The sequence below is a fragment of the Chaetodon auriga genome, chromosome 11 (genome assembly GCF_051107435.1).
Source record: "Chaetodon auriga isolate fChaAug3 chromosome 11, fChaAug3.hap1, whole genome shotgun sequence".
Taxonomy (NCBI): Eukaryota; Metazoa; Chordata; class Actinopteri; order Chaetodontiformes; family Chaetodontidae; genus Chaetodon; species Chaetodon auriga.
Window position 1 is genome coordinate 18,746,031 of NC_135084.1, and position 25,448 is coordinate 18,771,478.

Sequence of the window (25,448 nt, forward strand, 5' to 3'; positions counted from 1 at the left end):
ACAAAAACGCCAACCTGCCTCGACAGTGACTGGCCAGTCATAGCTTAGCAGGTCTGTTTAGCAGTTTCTCGGCATGATGAAGTGGTGTGCATGGGGCTGAAGTGAGAGAGATATTCTGTAGTATAGTTTGGAAAGAGGCTTTTAATTGTTTTTTGCAATTACTATTGGTTTTTATCTGCTCTAATGCAAGCTGCAAACATCAGCATGTCCGGCTAGCTTGCTGCCTACAGTAGAAATATATACTTCCAAGTCCAAGGAGCATTAACAAACTACTTTATAAGGCCCGTTCATGATAGCATTTTACCTCTGTGGGCTCGAGTCAGCAGCTCTGTCCTATTTATTCAATTTGGGGAAGTTTACACTCCAGCAACTCCTGCTAACGTTGTTATCCAAGATTGTGCTACGTTTGCCGAACATGCAGGTCCGTCCTCATCCTAAAACCCTTCTCTTTTGCACACTCAAGCATACATCTTACCTCCTTCTTGCTTAACCAAGTATGCACACAAAGCAGCCACACAATCCCATGGTTTTACATTTTTCCATATTGTAATACAAGTATTATCCAGCTTTACACTGCAATACACGAACAATGCTGTTTCCTGCAATGCCATGGACTTTTTGCCTGAGACATGCAAGTGCATACTTAAGATATTTGCTTTAAAACAAGTCAGCCAGAGCTGGTTTTCAGAAATTCATGGTACTAACATTAGCTTAAACGGATAGCTAGCAAGTTAAAAAGAATAAGAATTTCAAGTTATCACTGTAAACTGCATGTGCTGTGCAGCTGGGTTTAACGAGCGGCGTCCAGTAGTTATCGCTTTATCTGGTCATTTCTTTTCATTGGGTAGCCTGTCATTATCCCAGAGCTGGTGTGCAGCAGAGGCATCTGAATGCAGACCCTTCCTCAAACATCAGCAGCTCAGCTCCCTTTAACATTTCTTGAGATCTAACAGAGCTGCTCCTAAGATGCATCACAATGAAAAGTCCCTGCCTTCACTGTTTAATGAGAGGAATGTTCTTTTCTTCTTCTTTCCAAATAATGATGGAGACTGAACCTGAATAATGGAGCAGGGAGACTCACTTCATCAAGCAACAGATTCTTGCCTTCAACTCCCTGCTTTCTGTTATCATTATCCCCAGGACTCATTTGAAAGCCGTCATTCAGACTAATTCAAAATTACTTTTGAGAGAAAATTCATCATTACAACAGAAAAAAAAAAGTCTGGGGAAAATTAAGATTGGTATATGAAGGTGATGCCTTTGAAGAGACGCGACCAATAAAAACATAAATCCACCAGTGCTGCCTTCAGGTGTCAGTGCTCAGTGTGGTAACATATTCAGAGAGGTCGAACAGAGCGAGAATACAGAGACCCCGTCATTCAGACGCATAGCACACCAGAAACACTGGCATACATTTGCACCGACAAACACCGTGGAAAATAATTAGTCATTACAATAGCTTATTATTTTCAGCCTTTAAGCCTAATTGTGCAACAGGGGGGTGATACTCAGAATTACCCTGTCTTTTGTGGTCTCATTAGCAAGTGAAGGGATTCATTTTAGTCTATGAAACCCCAGCCACCTCAGCTGAATAACAAGTGGTCCACATCGGAATGCACGGTGAGCATTTGCTTGACATCACAGAGGCTTTGGCAATCACCCTTTAAATAAATAAATAATCAACTCATTACAAACCCTGACAATTATCACTGAGTGTACCGATTAACGAGGTGACAGCTGACAGCCTTTCAAAATTAAGCAATAGCACTAATTAAACAAGACAAGTGCGTTGTACAACTTTTATGCTGTGTGACTTAATAATGTGTCTAAATTGCTTTGTCAGATATGATTTGCTGCATAAAATAGATGCATAAAGCAAACTGCTCTTTGTAGTGCTCTGAAAATACAGCACAACAGATGGAGGGTATGAATGAGGAATGACAAGCATGGAGCCCTCCAACTGTACAGAGGCTACCATCGCTGTCTATCAGAGGAGACACATGCCAATAAATTTAACAACATCCTCTTAAAGGCACAGGCAGCAGTTCAACAAGGAGGCAGAATGACTAACAGCTGAGAGTCAACACCCATCTACCTCCACACACTTTGGTGACAGGACACTTTTCAGCTGTCTTCAACAGCTGGACACACAGGTGATCTCACTGAGAGCGGCGGCTCAGCACCGAACACCTAGACTCTCTGCGCCACGTTTCAGCAATCCCAGTCGCTCAAGGAGAACAAGAGAGGACTTCCCCAAAAGTGAGAGTCCTCACAACATGGTGTCACTTCAAATTCAGACGGAGAGCGCTCCAAGGCACTAGGTTGAAAGACGTTTCTCTAAAAGAAATCCATTAAGGGAGCTAGGCTCTTCCTCTGAGGACACATCAGTCACTCCGTGGCAGAGCTGCGGGGAATCAGCAGACTACGTGCACTGTATAGAGACGGAACGCCTCTTAATACCACCATACATTTCATATTATGTCTTTTATGCTTCGCTCACAACGCTGACAATCAGTCAGTTCCTCAGCTGGCTGCAGTGCAGAGCTTCTTTTTTTTTTTTCTTTTTTGCTGATTCATTATAAAACCTGTGTGAGGTGAACATGCATTTAAGGTGTCGAGGACAGGCAGAGATAATGTTTCATGTGAGGGATGAAATAGCGTTCTAACTGTAGGAGGTGAGACAACAGAATCAAGTGAGCATTTTATAACCTGAGCGCCTCGTAAGTAATGAAATACTGCCATGTGAGACATTTATTGCTGTGAACCCTAAATTATCCCCGTAGCCATTTGGAAGTCAGATTTCCGGCCTGTGTGGCTGAGGACATACTTTATGGCCTTCTCCTGCTCTGCCCCGCTTGGGAATTGAATTCATTGGTATTAAGTTTGCGAACAAACAAATGGCGGGCTATTTTTGGCTATCAGGTCAGGTGTCAGTTACACCACCGGTGATTGTGTTAGCGCACGGGGTGACTTTACCCTGTGACCACGGAGCCACTTACGCATCAAAGCAAACCTCAGTTTGTTATGAAACACATCTTGGCTCAGTCTTGTCTGAGTAATGCCAAGTATCGGCCACCCAAACAGAGGACAAGATTGTGGCTTGTGTTGGAATGAGATTGGAAAAATAAACAATAATAAAATGAATTAATATCTGCAATCACTGTGGAAAACTTAGATGATGTAGTTTGCAAACATACAGACGCATGCACACTGCTGTAAACAATCAGAGATACCAGCTAAATATGCAGTCTAATTAACAAGCTATTGGGTCATTTTAATCTCATTTCAATTCTAGCTGCGTTATGTAAAAATGTCATGCTCTGTGTCTCAGATCGTGCACTCTATTAAAGATTAAGTGATGGCGAAAAATATGACCTCCAAGTATCAGGAGGGGTGTCACACGAACAAACTGATATACATCACCATGTCAGCTGCAGAACAGGCCTGTCTGGCATGTCATGCTGCAGCAATTTCATGCTGCAACTAACGTGACTATTCAATCTTCTATCCGGTCAAGTCCAATTAACTCCAGTGGATGCGCAGTCACTTAACATGATCCCATTTTCTGTCATTTGTCCTCTAACCCACCATGTGCATGAGCTTTTGCCACAGAAAGACCATAACTGACAGATGGCCATAGATTTTATTAACCATGCCCACTTATCATTAGTCTGACTGTGCAACAGCCACTTGGACAAAGGACAGCTGCATCTCTTCCAGCAGCACTGCATGCTCGCTCTCCGGCTCCCATCTCTCTTCTGATGAACCCACGCTGTCTTGCTCTCTATCCTCCCGTCTTCACTTTCAAGGTTCTCTTCTTTTACCATCATCAATCTCTCTCTCTCAACTTCGGTTTTCTCTTGATCTGCCCCTGCTTTTCCACATCCCCATCCCATCTTCGCCTTTAATTTTCTCCCTTCCTTGCAGAAGCCAGTGAAACTTCCACAGCCTTTGACCACTTTTGTTGTTCTCATGCATAGATGCCCATGACAGCTTTAGCACGGTACCATCATCCTCAGCCAGATACCTATGAAGATGATGAGATAGGGGCATTTGATTTCAGACATGCTGAAATTGTGAATTAAAAACACAGACAGATTTTGGCTGTGGGGGAACACTTTGAAGTGACTGATCTCTGCAACTTCATGCCGTGGCTGTGATTAGAGCAGCTGGGTACAAATCTGCATTTCCATACATCGTCACGGGCCGAGTGTTAAATACTGGGAAAGGTTTGTCATTCATGCTCCTCTCTGCTGCGTCCTCACAAGGACAAATTCATAAGCATGGGTAAGCCAGCGAGCCGTGGCATTGGATTTTGCTTTACGTTGTCCTGCTGAAGCCATTAACACAATGTCACTGGTGTGTTTCTCTGTCAATGGCTACACACAGACATGGCTATCGGGATTCTCATCAGATCAAAGCTCATTGTCTATGCTTTCGTCTCCATCAGTGGCAGGTGCAGCCGCAGAATCGGCTAGGCACTAGTCATTGCTGCAAGAAAATTTCACTCTTTTTGGGTCCACATGTGTGGACAGACAGTGCAGGGGAAGCGAAGGGAATGCAAACACAAACCAATACAACATTGACACTGGGTGAGAGACAGAAATCCATTAGCGAGTTAGACGTAGGGGTTGTTTCACTGACGTCAAGGTGGATCTGCCACATTGTGCAGGTGAGTGTGTTTCGCTGTTGTGTGCTTTATAAAGGTGAACACTTTATAAAGCAAACTCTTCTTGCTCCTGAGCTATAACCAATTCCTGTTACAAGAGCGAGAACGAAAAAGCTTTCACTTCCATTTATACATGAAAAGGAGCAACGCACTTCTTCTCATTACAGATAGAACGCACAAGTCAGTAAATTATGCTTAAGGAAACTCTGACCCTCTGTTCACACAGAGCGCAACGTGATCAACGAGGCATTCATTTCCTAAAGAGCTGAGAAACCAGCAGACGAACGGATGCCCAGCAAGTCTGTCAGCTGTGAAAAGTGAGTCATCGGTCATCTCAACTGCGATCAGATTTTCATCCTTCATTCAAAGCTCCGAAATTCTCCAAAACGTGTATTAGAAAGATTCAGGACGACTTATCTGAACAGAATAATACAATCTCTGCACTAAAGTGCAGCAGGATTATCAGGAAGATGTACTTTAAAAATGACAGTACTCACTGTGCAGCACAATGACCCCAATCAGTGATATATCATTAATTTATTGATGGTTATTATTGATGCATTGACATGTACACTGTATTTTAATGCTGTACCTGGTTGAGAACAAGCTAATTTTTAACTAACTGATGTGCAATTTAGTCATTCATCTGACAATGATCCATATTCTAGAAACTGGTCACATGTTTTGTGTAGAAAATAAGATAAATTGAATAAATAAATCTAATAGATCTAATCTAATCTCAATAGCAGTAGTATAAAATTCTGTGCAAAGGTAATACATTTCAGTCAGTGTTATGACCTGTCACTGTTCAGACACTACTGTGAAATGATTTCAAAGGCGATCACAGCATGTTTTCTTTAGATTAAATACACTGCACGAGACCTTTGCAGTCAGAGTCTCCAACGGTGTGCACAGATCAACCAATCATCAAGATCACGAAGTGAAGAAAATCCATTAAGGGTTCATTCAAGGTAAATTTTTTATGCTCCATGCCGTAAGTTTGGAAAGTTAGCAGTTTTCTGGCTGAACTGCATGCTACTCAAAACTCTCTGCAGCCTGTTTTCCCCTCTCAATACATACCAGAGCTCCTGGTTCCCTCTCAATAGGCTTCGCCCCTGCCTCATACTGCAGGGCTCTGTGTCCCTCAGTATTGGATCCTGACCAATAACACAGTCCCTTGCCCTATAATGCTGATGGAAGGCTTTCTATACCATCTGCCAACCACTGCTGTACAGTTATTTCTGACAAACACAGTATGCTGTGCGGAGGAAGGAAGGGGAGAGAAGACAGAGGAGGAAACAGAAAGGAAGAACTGGAGGAGGATAATGATCTTTTTTCTTAACCGCTGCCATTCCTCAAAGTAACAATGGAGAGGAATATCGTGAGATGTCAGAGTGTGGTTTCAGCCATCCTGCTGAAATCCACTGAGATGAGCAATAATCCACCATACTATTTAAATCTTGGCTTTCAAATCAAATCAGACTACTTCTAAATGAGCTGAATTCCGTTAGCAAAAATAATTTTTTTTTACACAATCCGAACATTACTTTGAACTGATCATGAATATTCAGAGCTCAGCCGACTTGAAGTGACCTCAGTCACTGGGTGAAGTGTCATGTTGAAAAGCAGACATGTTTGACTGGGCATAAAAATCCACTTTAACACAATGTTCTGGGAAGACTCTTCATTTAGGGTCTGCTGAGGTTAATATTTTGGTGAAGCTTGCCGGTTATGTCCCCAGAGGAAAATTTAAACTAAGTGCATTAAGCCAAAGAAATCTGTGACTAACATAAGCATCCCCAGGGAAGAACAACCCTCTAGAGAGCTTTTTTCCCCCTGCCAAAAGGGAATGGACTGAATCAATGGAGTGTCATTAATTGCGGGACAGGGTGGTATTCTTGGCTCCAATAATTCACAGAGGAAATGGCTGTGAGCATTATTCCACCGCACAAATCACACTGGCAGTTAGCTTAGCTGATGGACAAGGGGCAGCCGGGCTTGAATGTTCCTGAAAAATGAACACGAAATTATACATTAGAGCCGAAGCTCCATTAAAGTCACATTATCTGAATCTGGCCAAAAATCGGAGTACTTCCCACCCCACATCCATCCCTCTGTCTATCTCATAGGTTCTGACTAAAAGCAAGGACGAAGGCACAGTGATGGCACAACCTGCCAGAGGAACTGCACAGAAGTGAAGGTATTAAATCTAAATATCAGGCATCATCAGTAAAGAGAAAAGACATGATTAATTTTGCACTCCGGGTGGGCGATATGGATAAAATCCTCTATCACTATGTGCGTAATTTTAATTGTCTATATATAAGATATATCAATATATATTGTAATTAATTTATGTCTACTGTTTCCAACTATTTTCATTACTGATTAAGCTGCCAATTATTGTCTTGATTAATCATTTGGTCTATAAAAAAATGCCCATTATAAATCCTATCCTAAAGCACAAAAGGTTTTGTCTGACCGACACACAACAATCTCCTGTTGATCAATCAAACCAGCAATTTCTCACAACTGTCAAACCTGCTTTTTGCTTGAAAAGTGACCAAAGTTATCAATCAAAATAATTCTCTGTCAACTGACTAATTAGTTAATTGTTTCTGATCTACTGTTGGCTGGTGAATAAAATCACTAATCCCATGAATTAAACACTTGACAAATAACATAGATCATCACACTGATTCAAAAAAGCAAATACAAATCCAACATTGGCATGAGGTTGCTCTGCTCACTGATTTGCATCATTGCCCATGATGACACTTAGACACATCAAAGAGAGAGACGCCACAGTTAAAACACTATATATCGTCATTTACACAACAATGCACCCAACTGTCACTGGCAGAATCAGCACACCAGATCTTTGCAAACTCAGCTTTTACAAACGATAATATGAATACATGTGCACAAACAACTGGCTGGCAAACAGCAAAGGGTAAAAACATGTTGCATATCTGCAATAACTCAAAATTATGTTTCCTCAGTGCACTCGCAAATTACTGGGATTCCTTTTACTTATCGTATGTTCTCGCCTTGATTTACTGCAAATGACAAGCGATTACAGCCTGTTTGTCGGCTGCAGGCTATGATGCAAAAGAGAGAAATTCTCCCTCCGAGTGCCTTATCAATGTTTGGAGACAGAGGGAGAGATGCTCAGCATGTGCGATCGCTCATGCACCCACACACATAGTGGGTACCTCATAAAGTAAGCCAGCTTAAGAGCCTATAGCTGCTCAGGCATAACACTTTCCATGCATACAGTTTGCAGAGGAGGGAGGTAATGAGTTGAATTACTTTGCTAAATGGAGGGGTCTGGTGCTCTGGAGTATAACACTGTGCAGGGGTGACCTCAGGAGGCCCTGCACTTTACTCGCTTCTCTTTCTCTCTGCTGATGGGCAGGATTGAGCTGGGATGATATCAGGAAGGTTAAACAGGATCACTGAGCGGTGGAGAACAGGTAAGGGGCGGCGAAGGAGAGTCAGTCCAATATGTCATTACTGTCATAAATTTGCAAGCTATTAAAATATTATATAGGGATATCCACAGTTTCTGTATATCCATATTTTTGCCTGACATGTGAGCAGTGGGGACAAAAAAAAGCTATACCAATTACTTCCAAAGTTACATTAACATAATTACCCAGAAAAATTTAAATATTATTTCCATTGATGAGGTGATTGAGGAGAGAAAAGACAGTGATAAAAGCCAGACTGGGGAATAGATAATTGAGAGCATTAACTTCATCGGGCTTTAGTTGAAGTCAGGGGGTGGGGGTGGGGTAATGCAATCATTGGCTTTCTGTAAAGTCAAATGCTCTCTGGGTTTGATTTAAACAGTCACATTAAGGGTTTAAAAACAGCTAGACAAGACGGATGGAACCTTAAACATGCAAGTTAATTGCTCTTAGCCATAAAGACAGATGATTTCTCAACATAGATGTAGATAGCATGACATGGTGGGCAGTAGCTAATACGCCAAATACCAAAATCAATCACCCCGAGTTGAAAGCATGTTGCAAATTTCAAAGCAATCTGTGTGTGTGTGTGTGTGTGAGAGAGAGATGAGAAACTGCAGAACTTAATCATGAAAGCTTAATAATGATTAATGGAAAATTACTTAAACCATTAAGCTTTAAAGGTCGTACATGAGAAAAACTCTATGGGTGATTATGTTAATGAGAGCACATTTCCTCTCGCGGCTGTTTCAAAGTGAAGCCTGCACAGGTGGATTGATAGTCCCGCTCGGAGCCAGACAAAGCAAAGAGGGCTTTAGGGTTAGCGTGAGGCCAGTTGCGCTCGATGCATGTGTGCACATGCGTGTGTGTTCGCATGCGTTTATCCGCCCATCACTGTGTCTGTCTGCATTTTTTATCAGGGTCTGATCCAAGTGCCTCCAGATGCTGGTGCCATTTGCTCCCCTGCCAATCAAAGGCCACAGCAGAATGCCAGTCCCTCAGAGCCCTGGTTTACAGGCGGCTTACCTGTATGTCAGTATTACTCGGATACGCACTGCGCTCCAGCCCCGTAGTGGCAAAGTCACACAAAGGGAGGATTTTCCCACACTAAAAGCTCCATTTATAAGTTGTAAGCAATAGGTGTGAAATATTCTTCTTAAGTGAATTCTGTTCAGTACTAAATACGCATAATCTGATTAGCATGAAGCAAAACTGCCAGGATTTAAATCTTTGTTTTAATCCTTCAGATTTCAGTTCTGTGATTACTGGCGGTAAAACTAAAGCTGCCTTCAGATGATAAGAAATTTGCTCTCCGCCAGGTAGAGTGCAGAGTTAAGCTAACTTTAGCACTGGATTTAGCAGAAGTTTGTAAACTATACGCGTCCTCAGAAACCCGGGACACATCTGGCTGCTGATATTTAGATCTTGGTACATTTTTAATGCTGTGTTTTACTGGCTACGTCACACACAGCTGTCATCTCACTGGTTGCGCTTTGAAAGGTCAGTGGCTCAGGAGGTCAAAGTTGAAATTATTTGATCTTTGAGCGGCGCACGGTGGCAACTTAGAACGGTGTGCGGGGTTTTACTGCTGATCACGTGGTGACATCGCTCAGTTCAGTTCAAATATGACAGATTTTTCAATCTCTGGGGGCAGAAAATAGAATGCGAGCAGCTATTCTGTGCAGCCGTGATGAAACTGTCCCCTTTAAACATTTGTGTAGCTACACTTACCAACACAAATATTATTTCATTTTCAATATGCCAGGGACCAAATGTTCTGCTCTGACAGATGACATCCAAGTTGTCCAGTCCGTGCATGCATTGCTTCCTGCGAATCCCTCGTGCATGTGCACACCATCTGAATCCAGCAAGAGAAACACAGACTCTGACAATGCAGACTACTATATTGAGAAGTAACTAATGAGTGTAAATAAATTTAATGGCTACAGCATAATAAATGTAAACAGAATCAAAAGCTGCGTTTGATATGATGGAAATCTTCAAGTTTCCAAATTTAAACAGACATAACATCAACCCTGATCAAGCTTTTTCCACAGGGATTACACAAAGTAAGAACAAGACACAGCATCACCCATTTATCACTGCTCAGGTCAATGGCTTTCAAGGACTGGCATGCTATGAAATTAAGTGTCTACAGGTTAGACACCTCTAACACAGCAGGTTAATGGAAAACACACCAACAGCACATGGCAGCAGCTACTGCAGCCTGTGTTGTCCATATACTTTTCACACCAATCATTCACCTTATCCAACATCAAAAGGTGAAATGGGAAAACAAGGGGGGGGTGAGATACTCACATCATCTTTGACATTTACACACATCGAGTTGTTTCCCTGTGGATGTTTCAGAAAAGGACACTTGATCGCAGCACATAACACGTACGTATAGATTGACCGTTCACAGGTTTTATTCTGGTAATTCCAAATTCTATCTCGCTTATCTGTCTGCACACATGCACCTGGACAGCCGACCTTTATCAACTTCCATCCATCTTGATGAACTATTTTTTTTGTTGCTCTGCTATATTTCAAAGCATTGCCTCAAAACCAGCAACAAATTAAAAGAGAAATTCAGGGAATGACAACAGTGCAATAAACAGCCTTAACGTACGTCATGGAGAAACGCATCCGTCCCAATTGCATTGCTGATTCTGGCACAGATTAGCATAGCCTGTAAAGAATTGCTGACATCACTAAAACAGGCTATACTAATTAAAGCCAGAATCATCAATTCAGATCTTCGGACACCTCGAACCCTAAAAATGGAAGAGAGGTTTGGTTCCAAGAGGAGCTAAAGTTGGAAACAAATCAGACGTTAGCATCAGAAGGTGAGTAGATGAATGGAGGATAAAAGAAACACGAGAAACTGGATGCTTCCATTGTATGAAAACACAAAGAATATCAAAAATCTTCAAATTCTAGGTGAAATATGACAAAATCTTTACATGCTATGTAATTTTCCGTCCTGTTACTGGGAGAAGGGATGCCGGGTGTCTTCCCTTTTCCCACCGTGAGTGTTCAACACATGGTTCATTTTAGTTCAGAGCAGCCCAGGTCCACAGGACAGATGTCCCCTTGTTCTATAAGCAGTCTTTATCACACATAAGCCACATTTGTAAATTATACCTCACACAACGCATTACACCAGGACCGGCTTTCTCAACGACACCTCGCCTATAATGGATGGGCTGGTGGAAGAGAAACGAGGGAAGCATTAGAAAGTAAAGGAGAAGAGTGGGGTGTGAGACAGAGGGCAAACAACCAAAGAGAGAGTTGGGATGGTACAGTATGCATGAATACAGCAATTTCAAGGAAAGGTGAGTCAAAAGCTCTTATAATGAAGATGTTTTACTGGCTTTGACTCTCAGACTTATATGTCAAAGAGATGACGTTCCCTGTGTTTGGTTTGGTTTGCTCTTTAAAACCTTTGTGAATAAAACTCCTTCAGCTGCGCCGCTTTGACAGAATTGTCCAATGAGACAAATCAGCACTCAAGATGCTCTGCTCAGAAGTCTCAGTCCTTTACCATCTATCTGTGGCTTAGCGAAGGTGGAGGCTGCGCTCATTCATCATCATAATGATACTGACCCAAGACACAGTGTTCAGCAGATGCAGGTTACCCATTCATCACCACGCCATTATGACGCATGCCTAGATTTCTATCACTCACGTTGAATAGGAAAAATTCCTAAGGGGTTGTGTAAACCAAATAACTAAAGTGGTATGACAGAAGGTCAAAAGACAAAAGGAAGAAAGTCTATTTGGTCCTTTTCAAGGTTGTGTCTGACTAGTGGCTTGTTAAATAATCTGACACAATGGAATGAAAGTCATACTTGAAATACCGAAGAGATGTTTGTCTTCCTCTTATCTCGTCGTTTGCCACTGAATTGATGAACTCAAATACATCAAATATAAGTTGCCGGCCTTTGTTCATTCGTGTATCTGTGGCATACACAGTTTGGTTTTGCACGGAACACTGCAGATAAGAACTCCTGTAGAGTGTATACTGCCTCAGGATAATATTGTGACACTTCCATTAACAAGACTAAGACTCTACAGGCACGCTAGCAGCTCTGAGAGACTCTGCTTTACCTGCACTGATTTGGGCTAAATGCTAAAGTAATGCTAACATGTTCAAAATGGCAATGCTAACATGCTGATGTGTACCAGGTTACCATCTTAGTTTAGCTTGTTAGCACGATGACATTTGTTGATTAGCGCTAAATTAGTTTCACAGGTATTGGACAAATTCAAATTTTAACCTGATGGTGGCGCTAGATGAAAACTTAAGGGATCACCCAAGTCCTCCTGAGGGGGCCTGAATGTCTGAACAAAAGATTGTTGAGATATTTCACTCAAAAACAAAAATGTTAACAGAGTCAGTCAAAGTCACTGGGATTCATCCTCTGGAGACCATGAATGTTTGTAGATACTTTCATGGCTGTCCAATCCAGCTGTTGAAATATTTCAGCCTGTATGAAAGTGGTGGACCATCCGACTGACAAGCCATCGATTAGCAGCGATGCCATTCTTGATTAAATACAGTGAACACAGTATAGAGGAGACAGGAGCTTAAATGGCTGTGACACTAATGTTAGAGCAGTGCTGCATAACACACACTCACACACACACACACACACAGCGGGCAACAGAAGCTTAGAGATTAAACCCAAAACGAGGCTGCAGGAATTTCCAAATTCATTTAGCAAAGAAGCAGAATTAAAGCATAAAAATCATTGACTAAAAGGCAAATATATTTTTTTCCACCCTCAAATAAAAAACTGCCTCGTTCCAGCCAATAACTTTAAGTGCTAAACAACACTTTTAGTGTGATGGAGTCATTCTGAGCTAATGAAATTTAATGAAGCCTTCTGACTATACTATGCTCTTGCCTTCAAATGGACTGTTTCAAAACATTTTTCTGTGCGTATTTGAGTGCTGTGACCTGAAATACTTCATCATTTGTCCTGCTTGTACATTAAAAAATTTGTGTGAGGTCTAGTGAGACAGAAAGTCTATGAAATGGGTAATTTACACTACAATTAAATCATATTGTTCTGTAAGGACGTTTTGTGGCCAGTTAAGAAATATTTCATGTTGTGTAAACATATCCGGTAAAAACTACATTTCCAAGTTATAGCCATCCAACAGCAGGCAATGTGTAGCAGGTGTCCATTAAAATTCCTGGAGTGTCTAGTGAGAAGTGATAAAAGGATGCATTAAATATTGCAAACATGCACAGAGGTTAGACTACAGTGCTGTTTCCACCCGAGCATTCCACATCTGCAGAATAACATGTCTGCTGGTTGAGTGAGGAGGCGCATGGATCGAAAGCCACCACATAAAAATATATTTATGCCACAGGAGAAAAGTTGGAGAGATACATCTGGACACTGTCTCCAGCAGGTAGGGGACTGTGTGTTCTGGCAGCTGATGCAGGAAGGATAATAAAACAAGGGAATTTTGTGGATGGCGGGAAAGGGAAAAAGGGAGGAGAAGGGAGGTGAGGGGAAAAAATGATCAAAGTTGTGTCGCTCATGTGGAATTTTGAGCAGATTAGCGAAATGCATAATTTTCCTTTTAGCTTTCACTGTGGGGGAAATGGACGTACAACCAGAGGGGGCGCTGTGTAAGACTAAAACATGTGTGACACATACTCAACTGACAACAGTACAAAGACAATATATTTTATGTTCTACCTCGTAAAAATAATTGATTTTTGCTTATTCTGAATTTGATGCAGCAACACATTTCAACCAAGTTGGGACCGGAGCAGCTAAAGACTGGGAAAGAGGGTGCAATGCTCCAAAAACACCTGTTTGGATCATTCCACAGGTAAACAGGTTGATTGGTAACAGGTGAGAGCATCATGATTAGGTATGAAAGGGGCATCCTGGAAAGGCTCAGTCGTTCACAATCGAGGATGGAGCGAGGTTCACCACTTTGTGAACACATGACTGTATGAAGGAGATTACTACATGGGCTCAGGAACTATCGTAAAACAATCTGAAGTGTGCTGTTTGGTCAGCTGTGCCTCACTTCACGTACTTAAATGTAAACATGAACACTTAACCTGACGATGGGAGCTGAAAGCATATTCACAGTTAAGACCTGGCAAGCGGAAACTACGAGAGACAAAAAGGAATTCAAACATGATCAGAGTGTTGGGAACAGCTAACAAAGGTACCATGCTGCAGTAAATGACAAAGATCATATTCAGGAGATAAAACAGAAGACAATTAAAGGGGTACCAAGGGCACATAGTTTACATACTGAAGCTCACTATTCCTAAAGAGCTGTGGACATAAAGCTGGTTTGTTTCCTTGGCTAATGCAGTCAGAGGCAGTATGGAAGAAAAACAAATCTAGGTTTAAGATGCTGGAGAGGTCGTGAAATGAGTCTGTGTACAGGAAACACTTTGAAACTGCCTATATGAAGTCGATATGGTGCACAGGCACGACGGTGGAAGTATAGAGCTTATGGTGCCAACGGGCTGATAATGAAATCTGAAAGAAGCACCTGAAAGGCATAATAAGTGCCCTGGCATTATTGGACAAGTGTACCGAAGGTATAGAAGATTAGCGCTGGGCATAGGGCAAGCTTTCTGCAGCCAGAAAACTGGATCACACAAAAGACTAATTGCTATGGAGCAAACATATTGACAGAAAGAGGCAGCAATTTGAGACAAAGCTGCCTTTGGACAAAGCAGTCAGTGGATGAGAGCTGGTAAAGTGCAGGAAAGGGACTTGGCTACAGGGTTGTGCAATATGGCAGGAAACCAAATTAGACTCATTACATGCAACATAATATGTGGCATCACCCTCCCCTCAAACCTCAGTGGGCGAGAAAAGACGAGACGACACTGGAGAATAGCGCTGCACAAAATAAGCATCATAACTCAACATTAAAAACAAGACTTGCATCAAAATAGTGCAATAGCAACTCACAATCGAATTATTGTTATAAATCATTTAAAGGTGCAAATTATCCAGCGATCATTGATGTTTCACACCAACATAATAACAAAAGTGGAGCAACACGTCTTGCTTTACTTTCTATTAAAACAATCACACACTGTCTTGACTTTTAATCACAATGTGTTGCAAATGTTTACCATATAGAGCATCTACACAGCACTCAGTGTTGACGTGACAGCACCTCGAGTAAAAACGAAACAGCGTCACAGCTGTGGCTCTGCAGAGCTGCAGCTGTGGTACTTTTCCTTTCCTCAACACGCATGCCTTCTTCACTCCGTCCCCCAGAGGCTTCACCTCACACCCACAGGGCCGCTCCATCTCAGCACCCCTGTGTCTGTGAAGTTCACCACTGTCCCCTACAGCACCCAACGCACATGACACAGGCATAAACAGCTCCACGCAGGCAAGAGCGGACCGGAAAAGACGAAGGATTTCTGCCTATGAGTGATACACATTCATGACAAGGTGTTCGTATGTTTTCTGTTGAACATAATTCACTTTGTGTTTGTTTCGTCCCGAAAAGCAACATGTAAGTTATTTTATTTTACACAACCTAAAACAAATTCAGGTTTAAACAGAGCACTTTGTATCACAACTCTTGTTCTTCTCCTTGTAATAAATTCATCAATTTCACAACTGCTGCAAATCCATGTGATGTTCAGCCTGTATATACAGTATGAAACTTTACGCTATGCAACACATGACAACACTCTTCACGAGGAAGAAATGTCTGAAGCTGCTCAGCAGGATCATTAAATAATCCAAGAAGGCATTTTTTTAAATAATCACTCACAGCTGTATAAAGGCTGATCCAAATCACATAATTTCTCCATTCTAATCCATTCTGCTGCAGCACCAGCTGTAAAAAAATGTCCCATTGTGCTCCGTTCAAACTACTGCGAAAATACGGTTTAATTTGAGCTGCGCAAGAAATGCGCAGCAGCCAACTGTTTAGACGAAGACATACATACACACTGGCAGCAGAGAGGGATGAGGTTTAAAAAAAAGAGTCGCTTTGCATCTTTTTCAGCAGCATTCTGCACAAGTAGCAGCTTCTCAGGCGCTGCAGCTGGTTAAAAAACGTACGTGAACTTCAGCGTTGAGGACAGCGGCTGTCCAAACACATCCCAGCAAAACACACACTCCGCATTCAAAATCTTACGCAAAGAAAAGCAATACAGAAACTTCAGGCAACACACAAAATACCTGTCAGGATTGTTATTCAAGTGCTCTGCACAATGAACAAGTATTGAGTAAGTTTAAAACGGTGTGGGGGGAAAACCGAGGAAATAAAGTGGTTCGATCAAACATGTCTAAACTGTTTTACTAATTTTAACAAACACCACATTTAGTATTCAGCGTGCTGCTGCTTTATGTGAGTCTAAAACTATCAGTTTGAAACTCTGGAATCAACAGACACTTTGCCAAAAGACGTGATTAGTGCATTCCTAGAAAACACACATCATTGACAGCTGCTTTCATACTTTAAGCTGAAATTTGAAAAAGTCTTAAGAAAGATTGAGATTCCCATTTGGCACAGCTGAAGAGTTTTTCAGGAGACATGGAGGAAAGAAACACAGCAGTGTTTAAAAATTCCTTATCTTTTTAAAAACAGTGTGAACAGACTGAAGCAGAGTAAGTTTAGGCTCAGTGTGCGCGTGTGTGTGTGTGTGTGTTTGTGTGTGTGCAGTCATGTGTGTATAAATGGACTTGTTAGATCAGAGATTTCCTAACTTAGTCAAGGATTATTCTGTAATTGCAAGTATGAGCTCCTGAGAAGTGCAGCTGAATACCAATTTTTTTTGACAATGTTTGAAGTATTATATCGCAGAACCCCGCAGCCTAATGAAGTCCCTCTGGACTGGCTTTCCTCTCTGTAACTCACCTTTCGTTCTCACAGACACTCAGTTCGATTTTGACACACGTGGTAGGATATCCAGCCAGAAACAGCAAAAGATTATGACAGAGACGGAGAGAAAGAAAAAGGGGAGCACGGCACAAAAATGATGTAGTTACGGTGAATTTGCAACTTCTAAACTAAATCTTTCCTTCAGAAAAAATAAAAAATAAAGTGTGTATTCACTCACTTTCTGTCACACTGTGCTCATCAAGTGCAGGACAAACTGCTGTTATGATTAGATTACGTTATTCTGAATTTCTGCTTGAGATAAGACTGCATCTTCCATCTTGCTTCCACACAGGAATTAAGAGTGGCTGCCACACATCTGCAGCCTGTTGCAGCAGCTGTGTGTGTGCGTGCAAACTCAAACTTTGCCTCTCTAACATTAATTATTACTAAGTTGTGATTTATGCATTACTGAAAGAAAAGCGGTTGCACCAGAGATGCAGCGAGTTACAACATAGCTCTGACTAAAAAATACGCAGTTACACATGCCCCTCGGCTGGTTGGGCAGATTCTGTTCACTAATATTAGAAGAGCAGTTTTACTGTAAAACATTTTTTCTTAATTGAACGCCGTTTTGCAACACAGCAATCCAGCAGAGAAGTAAACTGGTGAAATTATATTTCAATATCAATCTATTGTACTACGATGCAAAGTGACTCATGCCAGCCAGAAAGCAAATGTGCACAGTAACAATGACGACTGGTCTTTGATCAGTGATTGGCCGATTCTACGTCCAAACTGGTCATGGCCAATTTGAAATGGCTGATTTTGAAACCAGCTAATAGTTAATAAGCCTCAATTTTTGACTTGACTTAGAACTAATAACTGGAGCAGGTGTGCCGTGTGTGTCAGCACTTTTGCCAAAAAAGAGAAAATTTCACATAATTACTGTCATTTCAAACTACACGTCACTCAGTCAGGAGACAGACAACAGAACATGTCCTAAAGTTTCTGGAATATCACAGTACACATTTCTCCAGTGGCCTCCTCAGTTGTGGGTTTTCCACAAAGCTTTTCAAGCCATAAATCAATGATTACAATCTGCCACTAAACACCCTGAATGGCCAATAAAATAAGACGGAGCAAACATTGGACAAACACATTACTTCGGACAGGTAATCATATTCTAAGAAATGAGGTGACACAAATGGTTTATCTGTGCCTTCCTGCTCTCACACACCCAAATGTGCTCGTCCACGATCTCTTGTATAACCACGTCTGTGCCTCCTGTTGCCGCAAACCCGAAATTAAATGCATGCAGACTGAATTCTATCCGATGCTCGAGTGCTTTTCATGCTGTTGTACTCGCACTCCCAGATGTGCTGGGCGTGTCAGCCCACTGAACTCTGCGGAGCAACAGCGTGTACGCTTTGCATAACCATCATTTCTCCCATGAAAAATGAGGCGTACCGTTGGCTTGTTGATTATTTTTTTATGTTGGCTTGATTTTAATGTTTATTTGTGTTAGTTTCACTTACAGAAGCTTTATTGATTGTGGCCTGAGGTTCTCTACGATGCTATCAATCATCACCTCAGTGCAAAACCTGATTTCCATAAAGAGGCACTCTCGCCAAAGGCCACTTCATATAAAACTAACTTTCCGGACGAGTTGAAGGTAATATTTTATCACAGAACAAGCTTTGCGGTGTGATGCACCATGTAGATAGTACTAATACACAAAATCAATGCAGTGTCTGTTTGGCTCAGGGGATGAATTTTATTACAAGCAAGTTTTTTTTTCTTTCATTTCTTCATTTGCTCTCATTCAGAAAACAAACTAAGCTTTTTATGTGTGATTGAGCCACGCGTTTTAACAATGACAGATCTCTGGCCATGACTTAAATAAAACATAACCTGCACCAACCTGTCACTCAAAAGTCCACATCTGATTTTTATTCAAGGTCAGAGGGCTGGAACAATCGGAGATAACAAATAATACTACTCAGACATCTTCCAGATACATTCACACTAGTTATAGGAACTGTGCTCGAGAGAAAATGAGACTTTGTGTATCTGCGATCTAGGAGCTGATGGCAAATTCTCTAGTGTAACATCAATGTGTTAACTTGGCAGGAACAACACACAACGCTCTTTCCAGCAGTTAATGTCACCATGACAGTGATGTCAATGATTGGGAAATAAGCTGCGTTAAGATCACATTCATCTCAGCCTCAATTCAACAGTTGGCCCACGTAAATAAACCAAAGTGACGCCTCTTGCATCTAACAGACGAGCTTTGTGATTCTTTGTGGCTATCCGCAGAGCTGAGCTATGAATTATGGTCTTTTTGGCTCATTTTCAGGGGTTGTTAAGATAATCAACCATCACTCTCAGGACAGACTGGGCCTCTTCCACTGGTGAGGAACGTTGGATGTGCACATTTTGTGAACTCAGTAATATTCTGAGGCCGGATGGGAATGTGGCGGGCTGGATGTGACCAGCAGGCTGCCTGTTGATGATAGGGGCTGAGGAATGGCCTGTTCCCTGCTGTCACACTAATACTTTGCCTTCAATGACATTTCTAGGGTTCATATTTCAAATCAAACCCCACATGTGCCGTGTTCAAGCAGCACCACGCTCTTGATTTCTGTGGGCCTCTGATCACACATCACACGCATCAGTAGCAGCAGGAGCAGTAGAAGTAGAAGTAGTGGTAGTAGTATTGCTGCCTTGGTATTGAGGTTGTTCAAGCTATCATCATTATGTTTGTTTATTTTTTCCAGCCTTGTGCGTGCTGATATTTAGTTTCCACAGGTAACAACTTACAGATGGTCTGGACCTGCCACTGAGGGCTTCTGCCCTATATGGGCCTTTGCTTATGCTAATAAACTGCCTGGAATGTGCATCCAAATTACGACCAAACATGATTCACCAACATTGTCACATGGGTAGTTAAATCTTAGCGTGCGCTGGTTTCAAGGATGAGACAGAGCCTTTAATTTATTGCTTTTGTTCAGATTTAACATTTAAAGAATAAGTGTGGTGATATTCTAGATTTTTCTTATTATCAACAAAGCCCATGAGAACACCAAAACCAACGACGTAGTGATCCTATTAAGATGTACTGCATTAGCCACAACAGTACACTGGGTAACATGTTCTATAACAACAGACTAACGTGGGCATTGTAGTCTATTTTGAGTCAGTCCCACATTAACAGTCCTGCCGCCAGAAATACTCACCAGAACACCATTAAGTCTGACTAACTAAAGTTTACTTCAAGCTACAGTGCCCAGCTAATTTAGGAGATTACTGAGCCCTTCAGTGTAGTTTTGTTCAAATAGGAAATTACATATTTGTGAGTTTTTTTCCGGATTTTGAAGCCTAGCGTTTGTGAACGAGGTCATATGTGCAGTTAAAGCACAGTCATGTGATGATTCCCTCAGCGCGGGTACCTGAGCGGTGGTCGTTAAATGTGTCATTATGAAACACAAACATGCAGGGGGAGGATGTGAGTGTTTAATGACTGATTCTTCACCATCTTCAACACACACATGCTGGTGTAAACTGGTGCAGGTGCATTTTGTACGAAGGCATATTGATCCTATTGATGGCCATTTCTGATAAAAGACCACTTAATATGTTGGTCATGAAGAAAAAGACATTCCCTTAATTAAGTTTTTTTTTTTTCCACTTGAAAGGACAAAGCCACTTAGGCCAAAGGGGAAAATGGCAATTCTTAAGCATGGAAGAGTCAATCAGCGCTTCAGGGAGGAAAAAAAGAAAAAAATACACACTGAACTTTTCTTTTTTTTTCCCCCCCCAAAGGCAGTGGTGATAAAAGCCGAGAAAAAGACATTAGATAATGTGCTCTGTTTTAGAGGACTTCATTTAAAATGTCTAACATGAGCATTAGCAAATGGCTTGGAGCCGCACACCCTGCCAAACGCTGACAGGGGGTGGGGGGATCACTTGTGAATACAAGGAATCCTGTGACTCACCAAATGTTTTTGGGAGGTGAAGAGTCTGGAGGTCACCTTTCAGCCGAGAGCTTTTCGGTGTCCATGCTGTCTACTGGGGGTGCGCGATTATCCTCCTCAGGCCGGATCATGGTGTCTGGGAGGCAGACAAAGGAGCAAGGGGGCAGAGGGAGAAGGACAGGGCAGGAGAGAGTTAAGACGATTTGTCCAAATTAGGCAGTGGAACACCTATAGCACACTGGCTTTCTGTAGCATTTGAATCAGAGGCCAAGCTTCAACAGGTGGGAAAGACCATAAAACACTGTGATTTTAAATGACACTTTCTCTACAGAAAACATACATTTTGTCTCTCAAAGCAGAGCCAAAGGTCTTTAGTCAGCAATTCATTTCTATATCTTTTCATGTATGTCGCTGCTAAATAACTCACACTGCTCTCAAAATCTTTCATGTTTCATTTCTGCAGTATGTTTTAATCAAGGATGTACTCAAGGAGTGGAGCTACCATTCCCCAGTGGATAATATCTGTCAAAGGGAAGAATGGCATGTCTTCATGTCTAGGGAAGTGTTCATGCCTTATATAGTCTTGGTCGAGTTGCCTGCTGCACATAGCTGGATCTAGCCAGGGGCTAAGGAAGCAGACCTTGTGAGAGCTCATTAAAACAGTCTTCAAGTCTTAAGAGACGATGTGAATGCACTAAAACATAAATGAGTTTGCCATTGAAAATAATCACAAGTAATGGAGAAGTTCCAAGACTGAAAAAGCATTTATTAAAAACGGAAGTCGTGTCTGGCGTGGACGGATCAATGCAGAGGGGTGACAGAGTGGAGGACAGTCAATGCAGAGGCTTGACACTAATATTCAAACACCTCCAGTGTTGTGAAACAAATGAGCACACTTCTTTCCTTTTTTCTGTTAGGCGTACAAATTACTCCTCAAAGGTCAAACATTTCGCCTCTAATGGGAAATTGTGTGACATTTCTGGGTAAGGAAGTTTCCCTTTGCATTGGCATTTTTTTTTGTTAATAACCCATTTTGACATTTTCACTGAAGACTAAACTAAAAACACACCAATTTAAGTAAAAATCCACAACTGTTTTCTAACAAGATGGAGTATTTCATCCTAATACTGACGACCTCACTTGGCCTATCGGCTCAACAGTTTCGCTGAGACTGCAAGAGCGCTCTCAAGTGAGCCATAAAGAGGACTCAATGTGACAATTACCGTTCTCAAGTTTCCACTTTGAATCTGTAACAAGACTTAATCTGATTCTCAATTTGCCCAAAATATTCACAATAATATGAAATGGTAATTATCCAGATAGAGCGTGAGTGTGAATGTACAATAGCTCATTACAGCAATGTGTCATAGAGTACACATGAAGGCCACTCCTTTAAAGTCACAGATGAAAGGTCAGTAATTATATAAGCTTTAGTTCTTGGTCGCACAGCAATTTAGTCTGAGAAGAAGAAACTCATCTCCAAAATGCAGCCATGAGGAAGATGGAAGAAACTCATGTTTCATCAGCAAACGTTTGTCACACGTGAGAACATCCTTTCACACAGCAACACGTGGACGACACGGGAGCAAATCACAAAACACTGCAACAGTTCCCCGCACTGAAGACAACATCAGCTCCTACAGCAGGATGCACGTTCAAATTTGTAGCAATGTGGGGATTTCAATTGTTTTACAGCAGCCATTTGTCAATTCATTACTTAGTTTTACATGTGAAGTCCCTCTAAGCTCATCTGCAGCACTGTCCAATTAAGAAGAATCAATTATGTGAGCAGGAACTCAATGTAGCATCACATGCCGTTGCAAAATTTCCAAAAATTACAATTTTAGGGGCTGTAAAACTTCTCAATTCTAATATGTAGGTGTTACAGTCGTGTTCATGCATTTTAGAACGAATGGGAAATACCTGATTATGCTACCCGAGCTAACGATGTTAGGCCACTATGAAAACATTAAAGTAAACAGCATTTTATAAAGTGTCAGGTCAGATGTGTTGGTCGTAATCCATTTCATCTCTTTTACTCTTCAGATGATAAATCTGCAAGCCACAGTTCGCTCGTCAGCTAGTTATGTAACAGCTACACCTGACAGTGACTGGGTGTAAATATTTAGAACAACCGAGCTCAACATAACAATCAGTCTGCAACCCATTTTAATAAAGTGATGCATAAATCTCCACTTCCTGAGCACTTCTGTTATAACTAGGCTAAGTAAACCTCTGCATGCATTATGCAACAGTAAAACCTGCTGGTGAAAAGAACCACCTGGTGACTTCATGTGTATTAAAGGAGGCACACAGGAGTCTACAGGCTCCTTAAGCCGATAGAGGGGATTGACCGTTGCAGCACGCGGTCACTGTGGTACACAGACACCACAGCAGCAAGAACTGAAACACGATGTGTTGGATTGCGCAGATTAAATCCAGTAAAATCTCGTGACCTGTCATTCACAGCCCCACTTCTGTCTTCACCCTAAATGCAGCCCCTTATCTCACATAGCTATGGTCCAATATAAATCTACTAGCAAAGCTCTTCGAATTTATGGGCCGAAAATACACCGATATCACCTTTCACGGGCTGTTTATCGTTCCCTGTGGACGCGGCAAAGCTAGAACAGCTACAGAGACCCTAAAAAACTGCCCCTGATTAATGTCTTTGGGGATTTATATTACATGAGTCAAATACCCAGCGTCGGGTTGATTTAAGAGCTGCGAGTTCTGTTGGGGCATGATAAAAATGAAGCTAAAACTTTATTGAATGCTTCGGAAAGAAAAGAGAAGGATGTTGACTGAACCTGCTTCTGATATTAACTATCAAGCAACATTTTAACCTTGAAGCAAATACTTCATCCCACCACGGTAAACGCTACAAATGACTCAGTATGTAATCGCCTGCTTGTAAGGGCATTGCAGGAGGCTCGGTGCTTTTTTTTTTTTTTTTTTGATGAAGTGATATTGTGGAGGAGTGTATATTGTCTCCAGCTGTAACACCCCATGCAGGAATGTGTAGGAGCAAGGCAGTTTGTGTGCGTGAGAGGCAAAAAGACAGAGACGTGCAGAGAGACAGACAGAGAGGGACAGAAAGTGTGTGTTTCTTATGGCTGAATCGCAGTTGAGATTCAGCCAAGGTCATCCTCTTACTTATGACATACATGGAGCCAGACTGAGCCTCTCACTTGGACGCTCTTCATCTGCTCCCACTGATAAGGCCGGCTACTTCATGTGCAGCAGACAGACACCACGGCTATGCATTGTGTGGATATAGCATGATAAAAACCACATTAAGATTTTCTTGGATCACAATGAAGAGGACTAACAAAAGATCTGAATGAGGGCTTAGACATTTAGTTCAGATGTCATGTTATAGTACACCTACCAGGACTGAAATGAAGACTTCTCTGGTGCATATTTTTAATATTTGTAGGTGCATTTGTTTAAATATGAAATGAGGCAGTGGGGTAAAATCAGCCAGCTTCTATAAAGCAGAAGACGCAGGCTGCATTCACACCAACTGCAAAGTGGAGAATGATTTCTCCGTAGGACCTCTCCGACCACAAAGGTGGACGAGGATATTCTGTTAATTGGTTTATGCACGTCAGCCGGGAAACTCAATTGCAGGATATCAAAGAGGTCTGAAACAGCTTAACCCAAATTAGACCTTAACCGGACTGCCAGAAGTCCACATATTTTTCCTCAGTGTCTTCTGAAGCTCCGTAAATTGGGAGAGGTTAACAGGTGAAAGTGGACTCTGCTCCCTCCTGATCAACACTCAGTCACCACCCGGTGAGCCAAAGCTTCCTTTAAAATTTATGAGAGAAAAGAAAAAGAAATGATTCAAGCACATCGGCGGATCAGTGGATTTTTCTGTAAGCCGTCTGTTTTGTTGCACTCAGAGAAACACAGGAATTCAAAACTAGGTCTCGACGATGGGTGGTAATAAATACTGTATGGGTGAGGCATTACTGTTTAAGGCAACATGTTGGTGCCAGTCCTAAACAAATGCATGACGATAATAAGAGATTACAGCGTTCAAGAAAGTGGCAATAAAGAAATGAAGAGTCGTGTTTGCTGCAGTGGGAGGATGGTTTGTTTCTTACAAACACACACGATCAGATGTCTGTGTGTGACTTTCAGCTTGCACGCCAAACAAACTGTGCAGAAACACGTCAGTTTACAAACTGCAGAGTCTTTGACAGCAATTTGACCACAAGCACATTTTCTACATTACATTTTCACTTTGGTAAATTGAGTAAATCAGTGAGCCATCTGCTGAAACGCCACCACACACACGCACACACAGCCTCCTCCCCCTGTGGTCTTCTACAGGGCTACATATAAAACTTCAAATGAGCAGCCAAACTCCAGGCGAGCTTCTGTGACGCCGAGAGGCTCACGGACTGATCACCATAACTGCAGCTGATGAGCTCAACATGTGATGCTTCCTTAAATGAGCCTCAGCCCATGGAG

General features: G+C 41.8%; 1 protein-coding gene across 1 annotated transcript in view; it reads right to left on the bottom strand.

Annotated features, from left to right (window-relative positions):
- Nucleotides 1–25,448, bottom strand: part of LOC143328331 (ryanodine receptor 2-like) — a 159,051-nt gene that overhangs the window by 26,071 nt on the left and 107,532 nt on the right. The window contains 1 exon segment of the mRNA XM_076743409.1: nucleotides 20,988–21,102. Coding sequence (XP_076599524.1) covers nucleotides 21,020–21,102 — 83 coding nt within the window. The 3' untranslated portion in view covers nucleotides 20,988–21,019.